The 24583-nt window shown below is 35.6% G+C and overlaps 1 protein-coding gene across 5 annotated transcripts in view; it reads left to right on the top strand.

Moving 5' to 3' along the window:
- Window positions 1–24583, top strand: part of PIK3C2G (phosphatidylinositol-4-phosphate 3-kinase catalytic subunit type 2 gamma) — a gene marked incomplete at both ends in the record, with an annotated part of 233519 nt that overhangs the window by 65205 nt on the left and 143731 nt on the right. For 4 of the 5 annotated variants that reach the window (XM_081128961.1, XM_081128959.1, XM_081128957.1 and 1 more), the window contains 4 exons: window positions 1152–1283; window positions 7463–7577; window positions 12921–13051; window positions 15744–15932. In XM_081128961.1, coding sequence (XP_080985087.1) covers window positions 1152–1283; window positions 7463–7577; window positions 12921–13051; window positions 15744–15932 — 567 coding nt within the window. Of the gene's footprint in view, window positions 1–1151; window positions 1284–2527; window positions 2561–7462; window positions 7578–12920; window positions 13052–15743; window positions 15933–24583 lie in introns of all 5 variants that reach the window. The other variant, XM_081128958.1, reaches the window with a different exon arrangement.

Raw genomic sequence — 24583 nt, 5'->3', positions numbered from 1 at the left:
TCTTGTCTTTCCTCTTCGCATCTCTTGGTGAATCTGTTTCCATGAACCTTCCCCCTCTCTGCCTAGCTCTGTTTCAATTTTCCTATTTCTCTCTAGCCTTCTCCTCTTCTAGTAAACATATTCTCCCATCTTAGTCTTTTGAAAAATATAGGTTTCATCTCCTTGTCTCACAAATAAATATCATTATCATGAGGCTCTTATAATAGAACCTGATCATATCTACATAACCACGATGACTCCAGGAAGAAAAGAAAGATACCCTTCTCCCTTTCCACCACTCGGGATCTCAGATCACCCTTCCCAGTCTTACAGTATCATTTATAAGCTTGTAGACATTCTCTTATATAGCCTGATGGCTTCAATACCCAAATTCAAGTTTTCCCCACCGTTACCAATCCTGTGTTTATCCTTAGTATCTTTTTTTGCACGTATCTACAGTTCACCCAGGGTCTGAGTTTGGGGTTATTTCACCTTGACATATCTAGAAATTGTATGTCTGTTGCATTTCAGCAACCATATCCCAAATTCCCAGGATGTCATAATAACCTAGAATAGTCAACATTCTGAATTATTAACAACTTTCTACACTTTTAATTCTCTCATTGAAATATTTCCTTTTGCCGTTAGGAAAAATCTTGAATTCTTTTGCCTGGTATACACAGTTCTTAAGCATCCTGGAACCCACCTATTTTTCTAATTTCATACTCCATAACTTTTTCACAGCTTGACCACATCTCTTATTCTAGCCAGAGTGAACCACTCATTATTTATCAGCTACACTTAATCTTTTCTTGTATATATGCCCTTGTCCATGCACTCTTCTCTTCTTAGAATATTCTTTTCTAAATCTCCATCTGATTATGGCCAACCCACCCATTTCAAGTTATTCCATACCTTCCCCCATTCTCTAAGACATTGTTAACCATTCTTTCTTCTGTGCTTACAAAGGGTAAATACTCAAGTTATCATAATTTTAAAAAAGAAGCTTACAGGTAAAAATTATAATTTTACCAATCCCCACTGATTGAGTAACCAACCCCATTACTCTCTGTATTTCTGCTGTATCTCCATTTTTACAAGATTAAACATAGTGGTTCAAATATTTATGAAAATATCATTGTAAATGATGATCTACTTTATTTTATTTTAAGGATCAATTTTCCTCTTGAAATAAAGTCACTTCCAAAGGAATCCATGCTCACTATAAAACTGTTTGGGATTATGTGTGCAACCAACAATGCAGAGTTATTGGCCTGGACTTCTCTTCCATTGTTTCCAAAAGAGTAAGTATATAACTTGTGATTAATACAGATCCCATCTCAATAAAAAAAAACCTCCATGAAACTAAATATTTTGCTGTATGTAGTATAATAAGAAAATCACGAAGACATTTTATCCTAAAATTGAGGTAGCTCAATATAAATCATCTTGAAAGTGGAACTGAAAAGAAAAATGTAGTAATGCATTTGAACACAGGCTTCATGTTCAACTCATCAACTGGTTCATTCACATTGAAAACTTACTGCCATGACCCATTACAATTGCTTTTCCTTCTCTAACCAGCCATTTCTCTGCACTTAGTACTTCAAAATTATTTAGCTCAATTCTGTCATCTAGAAACAATGTAAATCATGGCATTCTGGCTGAAGTAATATTACACAATGTAACTCACTTGTTTACCCGCCTTTTATTGCCAAAAAGAAATATTTGCAACTTTAGGATGACATTTTTCAGAAAAGTAAGCCAACTGTGAGTTCAGATATTCTATTAGAAGTAATGGTCATTGCAAAATTAACAGATGATATAACCATAAGTATTTGGAACTATTAATACTTGGATATTTGATAATTAATTACATGATTTTCTATGCTCTTAAGGGAAAATGTTTTAAATAAATCAGCTTAGTTATTTTTTACATGGCAAGACTTGCTTTACAATCAAATTGTAAATACAGAACCTTTGAAAAATTAGAAACTGTATTGTTATTTTAGTAGTATTATAAAGAATGTTTCTGCCCCTGTTGTTTTAAAAATATTTGGTAATAAAAATGAGTAATTCTTCATCAGTTTTTAGTTCCCATTTTTAGTAAATATCGATAAATTATCAGAACAACCATCATACATCTCTAAAATTGCCTTTGTTAGATTAGTTCTTACCTGATGTATTGTGTGTGTGTGTGTGTGTGTGTGTGTGTGTGTTTGCAGGCACACATGCACACACATGCTGCTCTATTATTTGTTTTGATGCTATAGCCCATTTCTACATATGTTTCTTGAGGACAGGGAATGGATTTATCTTTGTAATATCTATCATCTAACATAGTACCTCATAAATAATCAATCATTAGAGATTTGTTTACTAAATTGAATTGGGGGGAAAAATCAATTTCTATAGGAGATTTAGAGTGGGAATAAAATTTCAAAAGTCTGTAACAAACAGTTTTGTCCTAAATGTAATACCTACTGCTGTTAGCAGATCTTTCAGAAATCTGATTTGTGGGTTAGAGCTTTCATTACTTTCTCACTAGGAGCAGCTATGCAGGTGCCTTCGCTTTTCATGAGTGAGTTTCTTTAAAGTTTCAGCTGCACTGCTTGTAAGATCTAGCATGCTCACAGAATAATATTTCTAGTTATGCACTGAAAAAATCCAATCTATTTTATTCCCTTCAATCCCATAACACACTACTTGGCATAGACTAGGCAATCAATAAATGTTAAATATATAAGAAAGTTTAAGGTATTACTGTCTTTCAAACTAATCTTCAAGGCCTTTTTCTTCACGGTTATAATAGTAAGAATACTGCCTCCTTGTCATTTTGTCACATGTCACTTACCACTGGTAAACAGTTCATATGTAAGCGATCATAGACAGTGCTCATCCTTAAGTAATGCCATTTGGGGCTGATATTAGGTGGTGTTTTCCTGAGGAAAATTGTCAGAATTTTGGATGACGAGACATCACATCAGAAAGTACAATTTATTGCAAAGAGCCCATCAATAAGCATTTGTAACTATCTTTCCAAAAGACCATTTCTCGTGAAAATCAGAAAATCTGCCCGTTTCCTGGGTTAAACAATGTAAAGAAATGCAGTTCTTTTTAAGACATCAGACATCTATCATTGGAGCAATTGAAAGATGCCGTGACTCCCACTGTACTCATTGCTCCAAGTTACAGAGATTCTAACCCAATTCATCTGATGCAGATATTTCCAGATTATAGCAAATAAGCTACTTAATTTTCTTTTCTTTCACAGAATGACACTTGCCCATAAACATTTGGTATTCAATTTGTCATTTATTACATTTTGAATTGCCCATATCTAGCCGTGTGGAAGTGTAATGAGCACTTATATGTTTATTTTTTCCAACATACATGCTGAAAATGTGCAGAATTAAAAGCTTCCTATCTCTTTGTGGTTTCCATAAGTGGGTTTCAGAAAAACTAATGGTGATTAAACTCAGATATATCAGTTATGGGTGCATCAATAATGCCTTCAAACATAAACATCAACATTTTCAAGCACACAAATTCACCTTCGGGCCTATAAAAAATATGTCATAAGTACAAAAGTTGAATTTTGCCCAAAGAAGTTTTACAATCCCCTCTTTTGCAGACAGAACTTCTTTTTTTAAATTTATCTTTATTGTTGAAAGCATTACAGATGTCCCCCTTTTTCCCCCCATTGACTACCTCCTCCTAACTCCTGCCCCCTCCCCAGGCCTTCACCGCACTATTGTCTGTGTCCATGGATTATACATATATGCTTATAAATTCTTTGGTTAATATCTTTCACACACATACCACACACACCCTACTACCTTCCTCTGAGAATCTAGTCTGTTGCATGCTTCCATGTCTCCAGATCTATTTTGTTTGTCAGTTTATTTTGTTCATTAGATTCCACATATAAGCGAGGTCATGTGATACTTGTCTTTCTCTGACTGGTTTATTTCACTTAGCATAATGATCTCCAGGTCCCTCCAGTGGCCTCTACGGGTAAGAGATCCTTCTTTTTTATGGCTGCATAGTATTCCACTGTGTAAATGTGCCACAGCTTTTTCATCCACTCATCTTCTGATGGGCACTTGGGCTCTAGATCTTAGCTGTTGTAAATAATGCTGCTATGAACATAGGGACTGCAGACAGAACTCTTGCATCTGTATACTTTATTCCTAGTGCTTCCTCAACTACTATAAGAAAGTATTATTCTTGCCTCAACAATTTTTATGAGCTACTTTTCTACTTAAATTCAAAATAAATAGTGTAGTAGGTACTTAGCATATCTAGATTGTGGTAAATTCCTTCAATGCAGAGATACTCAACCCTAAATGAACAACCTCCTGGGGAGACCACCAACACTCTTCTCATCTTAATTCCTCTAATCATCTTCCTCTTCTTCATATTTTCCATCTACAGAAGTCTGTGAAAATGCATTCTCCCCACCTTACTTGTAATATCTCAAAAGATTTTAGGTGCAGTCCATTATCAAAAAGTAACTTAGCTACTATCAAACACACAGAGAGCCCAAAGAATAATGCCAAATATCCTTTCCTTCTTGAATTGCCTCAAAGTGTATATTATATTAGCCTCAGCTGGACTAGAAGCTCATTCTCCCTTGCCTTTTCTGCTTGATACATCCCTCAAACACATACTTAAATCAAGTGTTCTGCCTTCATTCTGCCCCGTATGCCTCAGAATTAAGGCCATGGTGACTCCTGATCCACACTCCATCCCCACATCCTGATGGAGTGTGGATCAGGAGTCACCATGGTCTTAGTTCTGGAGAGAAATAACAGGTAATATGAAGGAGAGAAATAATAGATGAAGGAGAGAAGTAACAGAAGAAAATGAAGGAAATAAATAACAGATAACATTTATTCTTGAGTCACCTCATCCTCTGTAGAAATCAGCTTAGACTACTCAGTTTTTTGGAGTGAAACATGGCCAAGGCATACAAATATAGTAAGGCCCAAAATATAACTCTATACAACTTAGATGCAAAGAAAAATGTCATTAATATATCACAATTTTTCTCATGACCTCGTACTCTGTAACTAATGAGGGGGCAAAACTTTAAATTGATGACAAAAAATTAGTCGATTCAGTAAATTTAAATAGTCCTTTTAGAAGTATGCAGTCTCTTTTGAATAAAGTGCTTAGTCATTCAAGTATTCCCCCTAACATGCTGATTCTCTTCCTAAGAGGATATCTGGGTACAAAGGATCAGAAAAGTAACAGATTCTTTGGCCTGGTGTCTTGACCTCTGATATCCAAATCAAAGGCACTTTTGAAGCTGTAGCTACTTGTTACAGCCAGTGTAACTAGTGATTGGTGCTCTCCCAGCTTGACCAGGGGTTACTGACACTCCCTGGGTGATGTGGGTTCTTACAGGCACCGTAGGCCCATCTGACTCCCATTTGACCCCATCTTATCCCCATTCTCATCAAAGAGATCCCTCACCCCCACCATATGACCACCCCCCTTTGGGAACCCCCTCACTCAAATATATCTAGCTTTTTCTAGATCCATCTCTTCTATACAGAAACCAAAGAAGGCCCAACAAAGCTCGGCTCAGGGGTGCCTTCTGCCTATTTATCACGCGGTCCCGAGTTTAAAAGGTCATGCCACAAGTTGGTACAAGAACAGCTCAAGAGGTGATTTTTTCCCCCAGGATCATAAATACAAAGTACAAAAAGGAGCCCCTCTGCCTTCAGGATTATCCTGTATTCACTTATCTAACACTCCTTCCTATCTGCCTTCCAGAAGAGGGGGGAACTGAAACACCTATGTCTGCCAAGCTTACTGTTTCCTTTTTGTCTTCTGTTTCCACCATCTCAAATCGCCAGAAAGTGATGGCCTTTTCTTTGCCACATTCTGCATCCAATATGCCACATCTTCCTTCCTCACTCCTGTCGACCTTTCACTGTGGACAGGAGTATTTTCTGTAAATGCCGTGGAGAACATTAACTTCCGAGCTCTCCGAGTTTGGTGTTAGACCCTCCCCTTCCTCCTTTTGCACACTGCCTGAAACGTATCCAAACTTTTCCCAAGCAGATGGGTTCTTCAGACCATTTTGGAGAAGGTTATAAACTCTAAAAGGCAAAAGAAAGATCACTAATAATTTTCCAGTTTTTACCCCATTAAGCTAATTTTTACTGGCTCCCTGGTAATGTTATACAAACAAACAAAAACAAAAAACAAACAGAAAAACAACTTCCTCAAGTTGAGGAGGGGATGAAACAAAAGGATAAAGACTCACAAATTTTTTTGCAAAAGAATATTCTTGACTTATCTAAAAATCTCTGCCTAGGCCCACCCAGTGTGGCTCAGTGGTTGAGCGTCGACCTAGGATCCAGGCGATTGGGGTTCGATTCCTGGTCAGGGCACATGCCCGGGTTGGGGGCTCGATCCCCAGTCGGGGGCGTGCAGGAGGCAGCCAATCAATGACTCTCTCATTGACGTTTCTATCTCTATCTCTCTCTCTCTCTCTCCCCCTCCTTTCCTCTCTCTGAAATCAATAAAGACATATATTTTTTAAAAAAATCTCTCCCCAATAATGTTTATAAATTATACACCAACAGATACTTTCTAACAATATCTTTAGATGTGGAAAGTAAAGAAGGCAGGCCTCAGAAAACGAAAGTCTAAAGAAAGCTTTATCTGCTGGATTTGTCATCATATTTTAAATAGTGTCTGTTAAATGGCAAGATGGAATTCTGTGTTGTTTTCAAAAAGACTCATTGTATGCCTTAAAGTTCTTTATAAACTTTAGTTTTATTGCCTTTCAGTTCTACATTTGTAATTTGGTATTTTAAAATCAAAAGCTGTTCTCAGTGATCATTGGAACAGCTTACCAATAATTGAATTCATATATACAGCCAGGTACAGCTTCCTTTTTAATTCTTATAAGGATCTCTGTGGATTTGGATGTTACCGAAGTTGTTAAAACCATCCATGAATTCTTCCTGTTTAAAGTCTTTCCTGTATGCAGTCTCATTTACTATGGTAATTTACAATATATTTTCAGAATATGAATATTTTTTCTTTTTTATGTATAAAGGAGAATTTCTTCTGTGAAGTCCAACTATTTTGATTCTGTAGATCATATGCTAATTTAAATATTTTCCTTCTTTAAATTTAGAGCTCATATCTTTATAGATGCCCAGGGAATTTAGTCATTCTGTGTGGGGGGAAAAATGTTCTCAAGAGTTAACCATTGTAAAACAACATTGTCATGTGGAAAATACATATAGATATCTATGAACATAACCATGCATGTGGGGTATTAGAAATGAACTATTAATCAATATCTAGGCTTATGAATATTGTATTTCTCTATTTGCTACTAAGTAAAGCCACTAAAATAACTGATTATGTTTACATTCCGAAAGGAAACCTTTATAGATAATAATAGTTTCCCTCATGGAGTGATTCCTGTCTGTCTGTGTTTTTTCTTTTGCAGCAAAGTCATTCTTGGGTCTACACTATTCAGCATGACATTACAGAGTGAGCCTCCCATAGAAATAATTGCTCCAGGAGTGTGGGACATAAGTCAGCCATCCCCAGTGATCCTGCAGGTAAGTGCCAGGCTGTGAGATTAAAGTACACAAGGCAAGCATTGGTTGATAAGTAGCTTACTGTCAATTACAGAAACTGTTCTCTTCTAGGATCACACATTGTAATAGTTTTCTCTTCCTCCAGCCACTGGGATTTGTAAAATCTCTGCAGCTTTTATTTTGTATTCAGTACTCTCAAAGTACTTTTCCCCAACTTATATAATAGCAATTTCAAGCCATTTTTTTCATCCAACCTGATCGTGAAGGAGAGGGCTGGAATGCTGCCATTAGTATACTCATTAGGTGCATTTATTTTTTCTATTGTATAAAAGCAGTCATTGGTATATATTATTAACTTGGTACCTTGTTCACACCTGCCTCTGCATTATGTCATGTTCCTTAAAATCTCTTCTATTGTACATTTCCTAAATGACTAGCAATTAGCTGAGTAGTAGGGGAGAAACTGCAACAAAATCCATCTATTATACTTTCTTTTTTTATTAAAGCCTCTCTACTTTTTGTGATCATGAGTGAAAGGAGGTTAATGATTTCAGGCTTTTGGTTCTTACTGCTGAGAACTCCTTATTCATGATTATAAGGGATCATATTTGTCAGATACCTTGAAGCATGGCCACTCCCATCCATGAAATGCAGGGAATATAGGCTTTTCTCCTCCACAGGAAAAACTGGGAACGGCTTTCTGGGCAATACTCTCTACAAAAGGGTCTTTCAACTTCTGCGCTATTGACATTTCGGATCAGGTAATTCTTTGTTCTGGGTATTGTAGGATATTTAGCAGCCACCTTTGTCTTCTCCCCACTAGATGGCAGTAGCACCTCCCCAGTGCTGACAATCAAATATGCCTTCAGGGATTGTCAAATGCCCTCTAGGGATAAAATTGCCCTCCGGTGGAGATCACAGCTTCTAGAGAAAGCTGGTGGAGTTCTAGGCTTTCAAGTTTCCAGGTTTGGGGTGAGGGATTTGAGGGATAAAGTTTAGAAAGATGAACAACAGATGCTGAAAATGAAAGACAAAATAATACTAATAGAAATGTGGCTTCCACTCTGAAGGAGGGAGGAAGACCCACCAGAGGGTAGCCAAAGATCCACTTCTAAGCTGCGGACACAATGATAAAAAAGAGTAGTTGTTCAGGTTGGATCTTGGCACAATCACAGGCACTCAACTCTTTAAGAGGATGAATGCATTTTTTATCAGACTATTTCTTGCCAGATACCTCAGCTTAACAAAAATCTTCCAAGTCTGATCATTGCCAGAGCTTTGAGGATATAAATTCATGATTACAGGGCTTTTCAGTGGCAGTGGTGGGAGAGAAGTAAGGGAGACTATCAGATAAGACTGCCTGATTCTTCTCAAATGAGGGGAAAAGCTGCTTTAGGACAAGGTCCTGGTAAGTGGAATCTGAAGAGAAGTTTCAAATATTTAATCGCACCACAGATTTCCAAGTAGACATCTGGAGCTATACTGAATTTATCTTACAAAAGCGGGGAGGAGGGGAGCATGTAAATATTCAACAGTATGCAAAAAAGTTAGATCACTTGATTTTCACAAAATAATTTCAAATGGTACAGACATAAAGGGAAACTTCTCAGAATATTCTTAATTGGTGATGAAATATACAAAATAAAATAAGAATGATTAAGGTATTAAAGTTAAAACCCTTAATAACCAGTATCACTCTAATTACATACAGCTAAATTTAGAGCAGAATTTTTGAACCTAAATATTATGAGATGGTGAGGAAATTAGAAGCAAGTTCTGCAATCAGTGTTTGGGTTAAGGAGTCAGTATGAGTCTCAGAAAAAGACATCAGACCGAGAGTTAGGAAATCTGGATACTAGACTTAGATCTTTAACAGAAAACTTTATGGCTGTGAACAAGTCACCTTAACCTTCTATTTTCTTCTCTGTACAATAAAAGGGTTATACTATGCCTGTCTGAGTTCTTTCAGGTCTGTACTTTTTTTATTGTCTTTATCAGATGGGCAGTTACTGCCACACTAAAGCCAACCCAGTATATTAAGAGATAGGATATGTCACAGAGCCGGATTCCTTTCAGTAAGTCACTTTTGGAGGGTTCTGTGGTTGATTTGCTAACTGGAAGCAGTGGATAAAATGAAATAGATCTGAGTTCAGAAATGGAGACAGATTATTGCGTGATTCCATCAACCTGAGCCTCCCACAACTTCCTGCCTCTCCTCTTATACAATCTGGGAGAGTGGCTCTCTCACAACTTAAGAACTAAGAGTTAAGGTTGCTCTTACTCTTTTCTATATTTCTCTTCTTCCTCACCTCCCCATTCATGTCTCATTCACTATATTCTGCTTATGTGTCCTGACCACATTTAACTGTTGTCAGGTAACCCACTAATTCCCAGTTGCCAAATTCAGTGCTGGTTTTCAGTCCCCTTCATACTAGCCGTCTCTGCAATGTTTGGCCCTCTCTCTTCCCCATTACAGAGCACTCTTCTTGGGCTTTGGTGTTACTTCTCTCTTACGTTTCTCCTCAGACTTCTCTCTGGCCTCCTTCTCAGGCTCCCCTTCTTCTGCTGATCCTCACTGTTGACAGTTTTCAAGGGTTCCATCTGCTGCTCTTTGCTATTCTTAGTACATGTGTTCTGCAGAATATATACCTGGTAGAATTTCTTAAAAAGCTATTTTGAGTTATGATTCATGTACCTTACAATCCTTGCATTTAAAGTGTGCAATTCAGTGGTTTTTAATATTTTTACAGATATACAACTATCACTACCATCAATTTTAGAGCATTTTTTATCATTTCAAAAGGAAATCTCATAACCTTTAGCTATCCCCTTCTATTCACCCATGTTTTTCCAACTCTCAACATTTACTAATCTATTTTCTGTCTCTCTAAATTCACATATTCTGCACATTTTATATAAATAGAATTATACAAAATGTAATCTTTTATGACTGGCGTTTTTCACTTAGCATAATGCTTCAAAGTTCTCCCATGTTGTAGCATCAGTATTCATTTCCTTTTTATTATTGAATAATATTGCATTATATGGATATACCACACTTATCCATTTATTAATCAATGTGCATTTAGATTGTTTTCACCTTTTGGCTATTAACAACAGCACTGCTACGAACATTCGTGTACAAGTTTGCATGTGGACATACATTTTTGTTTATCTTGAATATATACCTAGCAGTGGAATTGCTAGGTCTCATTCATTTCTAAAGTTGTATTGATGATATCTGTATGTTCATTTCTGAATCTGGAGCTCTGATTCAGATTTCTTCACACCGCAAGCTTCAGACAAATAGAGCCGCATCCCTCCTGATACCCTGTAGACAGTTTCAAAGACAGCATATGCCACACTGAGCTCACCTTCCTCTTAAAACTGCTTTACGCCCTGAATTATCTCTATCCATGCCCCCCACACACACCTAGCTGCTTTAGTTGCTTCCTCCCCTACTCATATTCAGTCCACACTATATCCTGCCAGTTTATCTTCCATGTGTTCTGAAAGTCTATCCTCTCAGCTCCCCACAGCATCTTTTCTAGGTTACAACAGCTCAGCTGGTTTTCTTGCCTTTAGTTTTGTCATTCTCCAATCCAACATCCGCAAGCGCAGTCCTTGTAAAACTTACCCCTGAACCTGCCACCTCCTACTTGTACTAGTCAACATCTCAGCACTACCTAGGGAGCCAAGGCCAGGCGCTTGTAGCATGACTCCCTCTCCTTGTTCCTCTTGCCACTCCTTGTGTGAACTCTAAACTCTAGCAACTTTACAAATGCTGTAGCTTGTGATTTGCAATGTCCTGCTTTTACTTTATGAGTATTTATGAATACTGTTCCCTGCCTGCAAGGTCCTTTCCCTTCTCCCTTCACCATCTACTGCTCACCCCCCCTCTGACTTTGTTTGTGTCATTGAAATTCATCTTTTAGGATCCATGGACCCTCAACTGGGTAACTCTTCCTTACTCCCTCCTCTTTTTCCATCCCAAGCAGGTTTAAGTACCCTTCCTCTGTGTTCACATAATTACCAGTAAGATTTTTATCAACACATTTACATTATATTTCTTTTCCATTGACTGAGATTTCTGAGGACATTGGTAATATTTTATTCCCAGCATCTAGCACAGTGCCTGGTATATAATATTTGTTAAATTAATGATATGTTTATATCTCTGATCACTACAATAACCCAAGCGACATATGCTTCCAAATTAGTGCTTTGGTTTCTTTCTCTGAATCCAGGCACCACAATATTCAATTCTTCCTTTTATGTAAAGTGTGTCTTCTCCTTGGATCACAGTTCTTACCCACTCAATTACCCAAGACATTTTACTTTACCTAACATTTTATTATGTGCTGTCTTCTATTACTGGTGTTGTTGGGGGAGGCAACAGCTTATGACTGACAACAAGCAATTATGCCAAAGACATTATTGTAGCAAATTTAAGAGGTTACAAAATGAAATTGCTAAAACTTTTTCACATAAATAATAACCTAAATAGATTACTCACACAAGTCTACCTCACAATGCTTCTCAATTTTCCCCAATATCCCAACCTAACATAATTCAGCATAGAAAATAAATTCTCTAGATTCTCTAGTATGAAATTGTTTTTCAATTATGATAACCTCAAGCAAATATATGGAGCACAAGAATATTTAGCTCATGCATATAGTTCGAAAGTGTAGTTTTTGTTAACTGTTACATTACTTGCTAAAACCAGATTATCACTGGGATATAGCTCAATGAAAAGCACATTGAGCCAGGAAGAAGACAGACCTGCATTCTGGCCCTGTCTATAAATCTAACCTATGGAGCCAATGCACAGATATTACACTGCTTATATACTGGTCTTTGCCAGAGGAGATTTCACTTCCATGTCTACACAATGGTTCACAGATTTTCGTGAAGTAAAAATGAACATAGAGTAACTCTCTTTATTTTTCCAAGTGATTACATGAAAAAAATATAATTACCATCTACAATTTTTATCATTTAATAATAGAAAGACCTTCTAATTCTGAAATGTAGAAAGGCTATAATTTCAATATTAAAAAAAAAAGTGCATTTAATTTTATGAAAAGTTTATATATCTTTATCATTTTTCTCATTTTTCCTTGTACAACATTACAGATTACTAATTTATGCCAATTATATAAGTAATTGAGGATTTGCTAAATACCATGCATATTTAAATACCAAGTCAAAGCCTACTGATTCTTTTAAAGCATATTTTTAGCTAATAAATAGTACAGAAAATATAGGAAGTTTCCTTTAGTTTCCACAAATCTAAGATGGAGATTTTTAAACTAATAATGCGTTTTTTCAGTACATGGCAAACCATCTCTTTAATTTCAGATTGACTTTCCAGCTACGGAGTGGGAATATGTGAAACTTGATTTTGAAGATAATACAAGTAATCTTGAAGAACCACCAAAAGAGTGTTTAAAACATATTGCCAGACTTTCACAGAAGCAATCTCCCTTACTGTAAGTGACCCAAGTCTGGGAGTCAATGTAGCCTGCTGTTCGTGACACCGTCAGTCACATGGGAATATTCAATGGAAGTGTTCATAACTTTATAAAGAGTGAACCCACCTTCCCACATCACTTCTTTCACTTACTAAAGCCATACCTGTAGGATAATCAATTAATATTTAGGAAATAAATTAGTAATTTTGTATGTTTTTTTAAAGTTTCTTTTTCCTGTGGTATTAATCAAATTTAACTTAAGTCAGAGGAAAAGTAAAAAGATTGGAAATCCTTCAGTTCAAACAACAAAGCAGAGAGTGGTCTTGGATATCTATCAGCATTTGACAGGATAAACCATTGGTTAACCGTCGTTCAAGTGGGTATAAAGTTGTTTCAGTAAACAGGAAAAAGCAAAATTTAATTATCTTAGCAGATTTTAAAAGTACAGAAATAAATCATGTTTTAATAGAACTAAATAAGTGATGAAAGAGTACTTTAATTTTGTCAAACAGTAATTCTCTGAAGAAAACCAAACATCAGGAAGAGCTGTAAGAGAATCATGAGCTTTGTACTTACCACTTGGCAATATCTAAGCTACAACAGACTGTGCTCATTAATCAACATGCCAGAAACAGAGAACTAAGACAGTAACTCTTTACATAAATACTGTGATAAGATATGCAGCATGATAAGGCATTTTATCCCAAGATTGAGAAATCATTTAAAGGTTTTGAACAGAGGAGTCACGGGATCTGAATAATCCTGTTGAGCAATCCCTTTGACCACAAGTTGAAGAATGGATTGGCAAGGAAGTGACAGTGGAAGCAAATAGTAAGCAAGAAAGCGTGGTGTTTTAGGCAAGAGGTTATGGTGGCTATAGTGATGGCAGTGGACATTAAAGGAAATGGCTAGATTTGAGAGGCATATTTTGGAAGTTGAGAAGACATGACTTGGTGATTAACAGTAATTAGGGGGTAAGCCGATTGAGAAACCGAGGAATGAATGAAGTCAATGGAGAATCCACATTTTTTTAATCGAGCAAGGGGCAAAAGTTAGAGTCATATTTTGGAGGAAGAATACATTTGGGCCATTCAAAACAGAGATATTGAGTGTGATCAAGAGTTCTGTCTTAGATAACCTTGTTACTGCCCTGCTTTCTAATTCCAACTTGTATTCCTCTTTTGCTCATTCACTTCAAGTCAGTGACATATAGTCTACTTCATATATTTCAAATGTGCTAGTTTATTTCCCGTATCAAGAGCTTTTTATTCGATTTTCCCTCTACCAGAAATATTCCTTCCTCAGTTTTTCATATAACTGAATTATCTCATCCTGTAAGTCTTCACTTAAATGTAATCTTCTCAAAGATACACTAATAGTCTCAACATTAGATAATTTCTAAAACATTATAGGAACTGAAAGAAGCCATAAATAAGAGAGTATTGCTCTATGATTCCATTTATATGAAGTTCTAAAATAGGAAATATTAATTTAGAGTGCAAGAAGTCATACCAGTGTTTGCCTCTGGTGGCATAAAAAAAATGTTTTATAGCTTAATAGGATTGTGGTTTTACCCTATATATGCACCTATCAAAATGCATTGAACTGAATCTGTGTGTTTCCTTCTATGTACATTATGCTTCAGTAAAAGAAGTTAATAGAAAAAAAAAAAAAGCATTATTCAGTACTGGGTAAAAAGGGAATTTAATCAGAACAAAATAAATAGTTTTAGTAATTTAGTAAAATTTTGTTACGGCTTTTTTTTTTTTTTTTCTTTTAAGCTCTTTCTGGTGGAGAAGAGAGTGACAAAACAGGAAAGGAGCCCAAACATACCTTAAAAATTACCTGTAACCCAACCCATTCATTTTGCAGATGAAGATGGCTTTAAAAGAAGTTATAGAGAAATATTGACTTTTAAAATATTTCATATTTCTCCTTACCATTCTTGGGAGTTTTGGCTAATTTGAGCTGAGCAGTGGAGTGTCAGTTTGGAGGAAACAGGGTTCAAAAGCTGTCACCGTCATAGGGGAAATGCTGTTCTTCAGTGGAGCTCTGGTTCTGAATATTTCCCCAGGAATGTGAGCAAAACATCATCATCTGTCTGTGAGTCAACAGCCCTAGTTCTAGATTTAGATCTTTTGTTTGGGACTACTTTCCAGGGGGAAATAGTTGGACATTTAAGGAAGTTCTATTCCACTGGAATTTTAATTCCAAACTTCCAATGAATTGTAGGCCAGAATCCAGGGATGAATTGAGATCTTTGTTTTTGAAATTTAGACCAAAGAGTTTTCTAAACTCCAAAGAAACTTGCTTTGAGGTGAAGGAATTCATCCAGTCTAAGTGAATTTGTAAAGAAAGTGGTTGCTTACTTCTAAGGAGTATATATTGCAGGATTCAGATAAAATTTGTCTGCCCTAAAGTAGAGATTTTGCCCATCAAAATATATATATTTTTTTTAAGTAGCAAGGATAACAGGGAGGAAAAAATAAACGTGAATTATCTGAAGTAAACTTTTATTTTTATTTTTTCTATAAAAGGAATAAGCTGATGAAATAACCTATCAAACTGTTCCAAGAAGATAAAGGACCTATTTTCCAAAATAAACTAAAATAAAATAAGAAACTAGAGTAAGATTTTATACTGTGTTTACAGCAATGTTTGTTAGTATAGAATCCTGCAATAAATTACAGCTTCCAATCTGGTTTTACAGACTCTCTGAAGAAAAAAGAAGATACTTATGGTTTTATCGATTCTACTGCAATAATGAAAACTGCTCCCTTCCTTTGGTCCTGGGTAGTGCCCCTGGGTGGGATGAAATAACTGTTTCAGAAATGCATACCATTTTGAGAAGATGGAAATTCTCTCACCCTCTGGAGGCACTTGGACTTTTGACTTACAGGTAAGAGTTATATAACAAGCATGATATTACTGATAAGAAAAAATTGTCAAAAGAAAAAACATGGGACTATATGAGAAATTCAATAGATATTCTATTTGTTCCCAATTTAATATTAAATTTAGGTAAGTGTAAACTATGGATATAAGTTTTAAACAAATCTAAGCTATAATTGTGCCTTCTGTATTAAACTTGAAGTACAATTAATAACTAGTTTCTTAAATGAAAGGAGTCTTATTGCTCTTACAGAAATAACAAAAAATATGAAATATGGACAGATAAGATTCTCTACTCCTTCCCCTCTCAAAAGAAAAACAGTTTTTAAAAATTAGAATCATATTTTTTTTACTCTTTAAATACGCCGCCCTGCCAGTGTTGCTCAGTGGTTGAGCATTGATTGACCCATGAACCAGGAAGTCACGATTTGATTCCTGCTCAGGGCACATGCCCGGGGTTATGGGTTTGATCCCCAGTGGGGAGTGTGCAGGAGGCAGCCGATTGATGACTCTCTCTCATCATTGATGTTTCTATCTCTCTAGCCCTCTTCCTTCCTCTCTCTGAAATCAATAAAAACATATTTAAAAAAATAAATATGCAAAGTGTGACAAAATGCCCTGCTTATAGTAGGTATGCAATTAATATGCCAATTATAATTTATGATTTAAAAAAACAAAAAAACTATCCTTATATATTCTCCAGATGTTTCCTCAGGAAAATGAGGGAAAACTCACTGAGTTGGGGTTGAGGGTGGGGTAATGATGTCTTCTTCTACTTAAGGAAAAGCATATGGGAACAAGTGTGGTGCATGGCTCTGGTTTGGGGAAGCAGCTCTTCCTTGGCTTCTACTTTATATTCAAAACCAAGAAGAGATATTTTAAATCCGTCCTGATAACATCAGCTCACAAATGCTGTGAAGAAAGTCTGCAAACTCTAGGGTCAGGGAAGAATTGAGGAACCCAGTTCTATTCTGAATTGTCTTTGATGGTGCCGATGGAAGGACAAAGGTGGGAGAGAGAATGGCACAAAGGACTTTCAAATTGATTTATTTAGATTTATTTTAAATTAGTGTCCTTTATTAAACTTCTGGGGTGGTAAAGGGTTTTCTTTTCCTATTATTTATGTTACTAGGTTTCTATCAATCTTTCTAGCTCAAAATTTACAAATTTTCTTAGAATCCTACATTTTTGGTACTTCTCACATGGAAGATTTTCCTCAGTTTTGTGGTTTCTTCAATGAATGAATGTGTTCCCAAATGCCTACTCTTCCTTGATCAATGACAGATAGATGATAGAGGATAGATGACAGATGGATGAAAAGAAGGAAGGAAGGAAGGAAGGAAGGAAGGAAGGAAGGAAGGAGGGAGGGAGGGAGGGAGGGAGGGAGGGAGGGAGGGAGGGAGGGAGGGAGGGAGGGAGGGAGGGAGGGAGGAAGGGAGGATCTTTTTGTTAGTTGAGCTTGGAGCTTTTTCCTTTATCATAAGGTTTCTCTGTGGATCCACTTCTGCCTGGTGCAGTGCCCTATTACTTTATAAATTACATTTTATTGTAGTGTGTTTACAAGCATCATGTGAAACGTGTAATTTTGTCCACATTAAACTGAGAGCTACTGAAGGCAAATAGATCATCTTAGTGTTTCTATTTCCCAAGAGCTTAATAATACCTGGGACGTAGTAATTACTCAATATTGAATCAATCACTTTCTAAAATACATTATGATTATTTGTGCCTTATTTCAATGTTTAAATTATGTTATTTGAGGGAATCATCTATTATCTTTATGACCCACATTACCTTGTACAGTTGAATGAATTAATAAGAGAATGAATCGGTAAGAAAATCAATTAACAATTGATTGGTTTCATTGGGATCATTCACAGTTTATGCTTGTATTTCAAGACCCTTCTGGAAAAGACAGGCTCTCATTTCTACCTTATTCCTAACCTCTTTTCCTGATTTACATATATAAGAACAGCCAAAATCAACAAAATTTTTATACTAAATTCTAGTTTTCTGTTCATGCAAGACTTAGAATATTGACACAATTATTATTTTATCATTCCTGATCTGATTATCTAATAGAAAGTTGGTTCAAAATGTGAAGGTAACATTCACAAAATAAGAGAAAATTTAGGCAAATCATATGTTTGAAGATGGAATTGTGCCCAAAATATATACTCTTACAACTCAACAACAAAAGGATAAATAACTCAATTTTTAAATGGTCAAAGGATCTAAATAGATATTTCCCCAAAGAAAATGTACAAGTGTCCAATAAATACATGGAAAGATACATGGCATAACCACTAGGAAGATGCAAATGAAAACCAAATGAGATACCACTTCACACTCAATAAAATGATTATAATCAAAAAGACAAATAATAAATGTTAGCGAGAATGTGGAGAAATTGAAAATCTCATATATTGCTGGTGGAAATGTAAAATGAAACCAACTTGTCAGTTCCTTAAATATTAAACATCGCACTACCATAATGACCCAACAGTTCCACACTAAGGGATGTACCAAAGATAAATGAAAAATATTCCCATTCAAACCTTCATACATGAATGTTTAGAGCAGCATTATTCATAATAGCCAAAAAGTAGAAACAACCCATTGGACATCAGTTAATGAATGAATAAATAAAATGTGGTATTTCACACCATGGAATATTATTTGACAACAGAAGGAATGAATACTAATATATGTTACAACATGAATAAACTTTGAAAACATCATGCTAAGTGAAAGAAGCAAGTTACAAAAGACCACATATTTTATAATTCCATTTGTAAGAAATGTCCTGAATAGACCAATCTATAGACAGAAAGGTTAGTGGTTGCGTATGGCTAGGGGAAGTTGGATGGAAATGGGGAATGGTTGCTAATGGATATGAGTTTTCTTTTTTTGGTTATGGTTGCAAAACTCTGGGAACATGCTAAAAACCATTGAATTGTACACTTGGAGTGAATTTGTGGCATTTGAATTATATCTCAACAAAGCTATTAAAAATTTTTAAAGAGTAATTGTAAAGGCAAAATTAATGAATCTTTATACCTCTAAAGCACAATTCTCTTATGGAACAACTTTTTAAAGTTTCTAAAGCATCAGCTGGTTTTTTGTTTTTCAATTTATTATTGTTTTATTAAGATATACCTTGGTCTATTTTAAAGGCATTTAAATATGTAAAGTTCATGTAAAGTTTTGTAAAGTTCATGGAATATTTCATTTTAAAAAGTCTTTATCAGAATAAAGACTGTAATACTGCTCAGTTTTCTTGCTTATAAAATAAGAAGATTCTCTGGATGGACTTCAGTGTTCTCTGATTCCTGATAACAAAGCATAATTTTGCTTAGAGTGAGCCTTCTCTGCCTATACAAATTTTGAAAATCTATTTGACTCACCATTTTAAGTATAAAAATTGAATTTTTAGTGTCCCTTAGTACTACCTCATTTTAATATCTGCAATAACCCTATGAGACAAATACTGCTATCTCAATTTTACCTAGGAGGAAACTTACAGGGGCTAAGGTGCCCAATGTGACACTAGCAAGTTGAGGAGCTAGAGTTAAATCCAGAGATTTAGAGCTTGCAATCTTAACACTATGCTTACAGCCTTCCTGCATAAATGCTCTAGGCTATTTACATAGTAAACATGTAAATAAAACTATCCTAACATAGTTTTATTATAGTAAATAGCAGTACTTAGCTATCTTATCATGCTTGCATATTTCTACTTCACTGTGTGATTCTTTTTTTTTTTTTTTCTGGATAATCAGATTTTAGAGGTTGTAGGGACTGGTTTCAAAGTAGAGTGCCATTTATTAAGTGTCATTCAGTGAACTTAGTATAAATTTGATTTATTTGCACATTGGACAGTTTCTTATTATGCACCAAAGAAGGTCACTGGAAAGGTTGGAGTGTTTCCATTGCATTCATCCTGTGACTCCCACTCTCAGTTTAACTGAACTATGAGAAAACTTGAGTACAAGCTGTTTCCAGAAATGAACCTTTCAACTTCTCTAAAATCAAAACCTAACTTTTCTGAGAACAAACAGTATGTGCTTATTAAGTGAGTTGTCAGAGTGAGTTCTTCAGAGACCTGTATTTTTTCCCCTTTGAATAGTCTATTTTTTCAATGGTTTAACCTCTTGAGAACCTATGTGCACCATTTTTAGCCTGGAAAAGTTTGAATATTGCTGTTTGCTTAATTCTCTCTAAAGATGCAGCATGTCCTTTTAGTTTATTTTTAGCAAGAGACATGTTGAGATTTAATTTACCTAGTGTGGGCCATAGGGTGTTAATATTTCCACTACTGAACGCCAGCAATATGTTCTCCCAGTACTGAGACTTCCATTGGAGTTGGCAGTGCTGTCAGAATATCAGAGACCAAGGGCTAAGGTCTGTGGTTCTTGGCAGATGGTTGCTATTTTCTTGAACCTTGATGCACAGGCACAACTATTCAACTGCTAATAACAAGCAGAAATTACCCAAGGAATTAAAAGGCAGTTCAAGGAAAGTATTCATTTAAAAATAGCGACTCTGAATTGGCATCAGAGGATTACATCAGAAGCTTAAATAAAATTTTTTGACAGGGTACCAGAACTTGTCATCCCACATGATGTAAAATTATTGTTTTGCAGGAAGAAGAGAAATACTTAACAAGCACTGCTAGCTTCCAAAATCAGTTTTCTTGGAGAAATGTTTCACAAAAATGTTTGCCCAAAGCACTGTATTCTTTATTGTGAAAATTAATTTATACAAAGCCATTCTTTACTAGCATTGTAAATAGGCAGAATGGGATATGGGAAAGGAAAACAGTTATAATGTCCACATTTGACTAAATAATTAAGTGATTGATGCTACATATCTCTTCCATTTATTTATTGAGCAAAAATATCTATACATGGAAATTGGTATGCAATGAATCAACAAGACAGAAGGATAAGTCACAGCAACTGTCTCTAAAAAACAAAATTTAGAGGGAAGACTTAAGCTAGAGATTACTATACTATATATTCCATGCTATAAATCAAAGTATCAAGTGTTATATGTGTCCAAAGGGAAAGCAAATTCAGAGAAAGTAAGGAAATCTTCACAAAGGAATTGGATTCTGACTTGAAATAGTGATAGGAGTTTTCAGAGTAGAGAAGAGAGGAATGGCATTCCAGGAAAAAAGACTAGCATGAGCACAAAGAGGATCGGAGAATAGTGAGTAATTTCATATTATGTTAGAAGAGAATTGTACTTATGGTAACGGCAAGATCGCTAAAGTTGAAGGAGATCAGAAAAATATTTTGAGGTTTGGGGTTTGTATGCATGTTGAAATAAAAAATCTTCAAGCACTTTTACAAACTGAGAAGGATATATGAAGGGAAGATCAGAAAACAGAGGAATGGGTGACATGGCAAAGTGAGATGATACCAACAGCCAACAGCCTAGAACAAAAGGGCAAATGGGAAATTTTTAAATCACCGACCAAGAATATATTTTTATTGATTTTAGAGAGAGAGAAAGGGAGAGGGAGGGAAGGAGAGAGAGGGAAACATGAGGGTGATGAGTGTATCACATCAGATCATTTTAGTACTAGAAAAACAGCGGAGATACTCAGATTAACATTTTTCTTCCAAACTGATGCAGATTGTATCATCAGCCTCAAAGCTTATTGAAGAAACAGTTCTGCACTTCCGATAGTTTTATAATTCTAACCTGACCTTGGGGCTTTTAACTGTGAGGAGCTTCATGGCATTCTGTGTGAATTCTTACTACGTATTCCGAAGTCTGACATTTCCATCACACTTATATTTAATCTCAGATTGCTTTGCTTTTCAGTTTACTCAAAGTTGCTTTTTTTAAAGGTCAACACTTGTTACGTCGTGTTTGGCTTTCGCCAAAGGTTCTTTGAGTAAGATATTGACCCTATATCATTTTCAAACTAGAAAGAGGAGAAAAAGAGAAAAACTGTGATATGGCAGAAAATAAATTAGAAATTACAAAATAACAAGTCGGATGGAAGAAGTTGAAAGATGTATTTTTCTGTTAAAATTTCACTTCTCGACTTCGCTGGCCCTGTTGAAGATTGTCTGAGTCTTTTGTGACATTTCTATAGCCCTCTGAGATGAGATAAATTGTAAATATTTAAGGGAAGAGAGCAGGAATGACAATTCCCAAATCTCAGTGTTTCTCAGATGACTTCAGAGTCAATTTGTGGCTTGGGAAAGACATGGGTTGTTGATGGGCTGCTATCTTAGTAACGGGCCACAGGAGCTGATGCCTTGATTGATGGCCCCACAACAACGGCACATGCCAAAATTATGTTGTACACCAGAGGGTCTCAAAGTGAGGGCTGTTGTCCCCGGTATGCTTACAATGGTATCACAAGATCAAAATTGTTTCCGTAATAATTCGAAGATGTCATTTGCCTTTGTCACACTTGCTCACTCATGAGTGCAGAGTGGAGTTTCCAGAGGTTATATTGCAGCAGATTTAATGCAGAAACAGATAGGAAAATCCAGCTGTCTCCTATTAAGCCAGACATTGAAGAGATTTGCAAAAATGTAAAATAATATTGCTCTTCTCACTGAGTATTCTCTGTTGTTGAAAATATAGCTGTTTTTCATAGTAACATATTGTTTATGTTAACATGTAATGGGTTTATTTAAGTGATTGTAAATGAATTGATAAATACTTCTGAAATGTCCTGGTTTCATTTCTAATATGGTAATCATTAACAGATATGACCCACATAAACAAAAACTCTTTGGAATCTTCCCTAATTTTTAAGAGTGTAAAAGGGTCCTGAGATCAAAAATAGGAAAACCTCTGTTATACAGCAAACCTTAACAGTTGCAATTTCTACATGCAGCTTGAGCCAAGTTACCTAAAAATTTAACACTCTTCTCATCTAAGGATTACCATTTCATCTTAATTCTTCTCTTGGCCCTAAACTTTCTGTTTACTCTACATGTTGTTGGCAAAATACAGAGTTGATATTTTACTGAAGTTCCTTTGAAAGGTATTTATCTTGAAGTTGCTTTTATTTTACTTAATTTTTTCACCTTTTGAGTTTTTTATCCAGATGACTTAGATTTCTTTTATTAACTTTTATAATCCTAATCTTCAAGGTGTACATTTTCTTTGTGTCTGAATATTCCTATTGGACAGTGGACTATGTGCAATTTTTAGATAATTCTTTAACAATCATTGTATAGAGTCATATTTATCTTAGATATGGTATAATGTTCTTTTACAGATCCCCAAAACTCCACTGTTAGTTCAGGGCTTAGGCAACTAAGCCCTGAATATGTAGGAGCACTGCTTACAAAACTCACATAAAACTGAATAGTAGACCAGTTCAATGTTTTGCTTTTGACCATAATTCAGGCATGCTTGGGAAAACTAAATTGGGTAACATAAATTTGCTTAAATGAACATTTAAAAATGATTAATAGCCTGAAAGAAGTGGTTATTTCACTTGGACTCTTATTAAGCCTAATTAAAACATTTTTTCATTATAAATAAAAATTTATTTCACCTTATGTAATCTCCTCCTCAACAAGTAATGGAATTTTATTGATTTTGTATCTCTTTTTTTTTTTTAATACTTACCCAAGGATATGGTCCTCTTTTATTGATATTTTTTTTTCGAGAGAGAGAGATAGAAAGAGGAAGAGAGAGAAAACAAACTGATATGAGAGAAACATTGATCAGTTGCCTCCCGTACACACCCTGATTGGGGATGGAACCCGCAACTAGGTATGTGCCCTGACCATGAACTGAACCTGCGACCTTTTGGCCAGTGCTCCAGCCAACTGAGGCACCTGGCCAGGGCTGACCTTGTATCATGTTAATACACCAAATTAGATAGATCTCCATTTATTTCATTGTAAATAATCTATTTTCTGATTGATTATAAGAAAATTTCTTCTAATTATAAATAAATGAAGACCTAGTCAATATCAGCCTGATGAATCTTCTACCAATACTTTTGCTTTTTCCCCAGACCAAGGTGTAATGCCCGTGCCTAGAGTAATTACAGTAACAAGGTGATCAGAATTGCTAAGGAGTGGCTCCTGGTTTATTGGCAGGAATTATATGTATTTGTTAAGCAAGTTGGGTCATTAAAAAGTACAAACACCTGACCTGTGGAAAATTCAAAATAGGTTGCAATGCTTCTGTTATATATGACATTTCAGTTTGTAAATATCACACCACAGTCAGAGCACTAATATGGATGGCCCTAACCTTAGTAAGGAATGAGTTACTGAGCATGAAATGCCAACAACTGTAGCCCAAAAAGGATGTTTAAATAGCTTCAGGCAACAGGGCAGGGACAGAGTGCTAGGATCGTGGAACATATTTTTTCACTCATCTATGGCTAAGTTCAGAGCCCTGGAAAGGTATTAAGCATAAATTCTGCAGAGGCAAAGATCCCTATTGGGTCTGTTATGTTAAAAGAATATTCTAAGTTGACTTAAAAATATGATTCTTCTTCCTTTACACACTGAAGTGCATTCTTAAAATGACGTATGATTTTGAACTTTTTTCTAGTGGTAAGAAATTTGCCATCATTAATATATTTTCATAATCAATTGAATGGCTGTACTTTTAAAAATATTTTTAGTAACTAATAAACTTTAATATAAAAAGTTTGAA

Source organism: Miniopterus schreibersii (genome assembly GCF_964146895.1).
Source record: "Miniopterus schreibersii genome assembly, chromosome: 2".
Taxonomy (NCBI): Eukaryota; Metazoa; Chordata; class Mammalia; order Chiroptera; family Miniopteridae; genus Miniopterus; species Miniopterus schreibersii.
The sequence above is the reverse complement of the archived record's forward strand: the minus strand, read 5'-3'. Positions and strand labels throughout refer to the sequence as shown.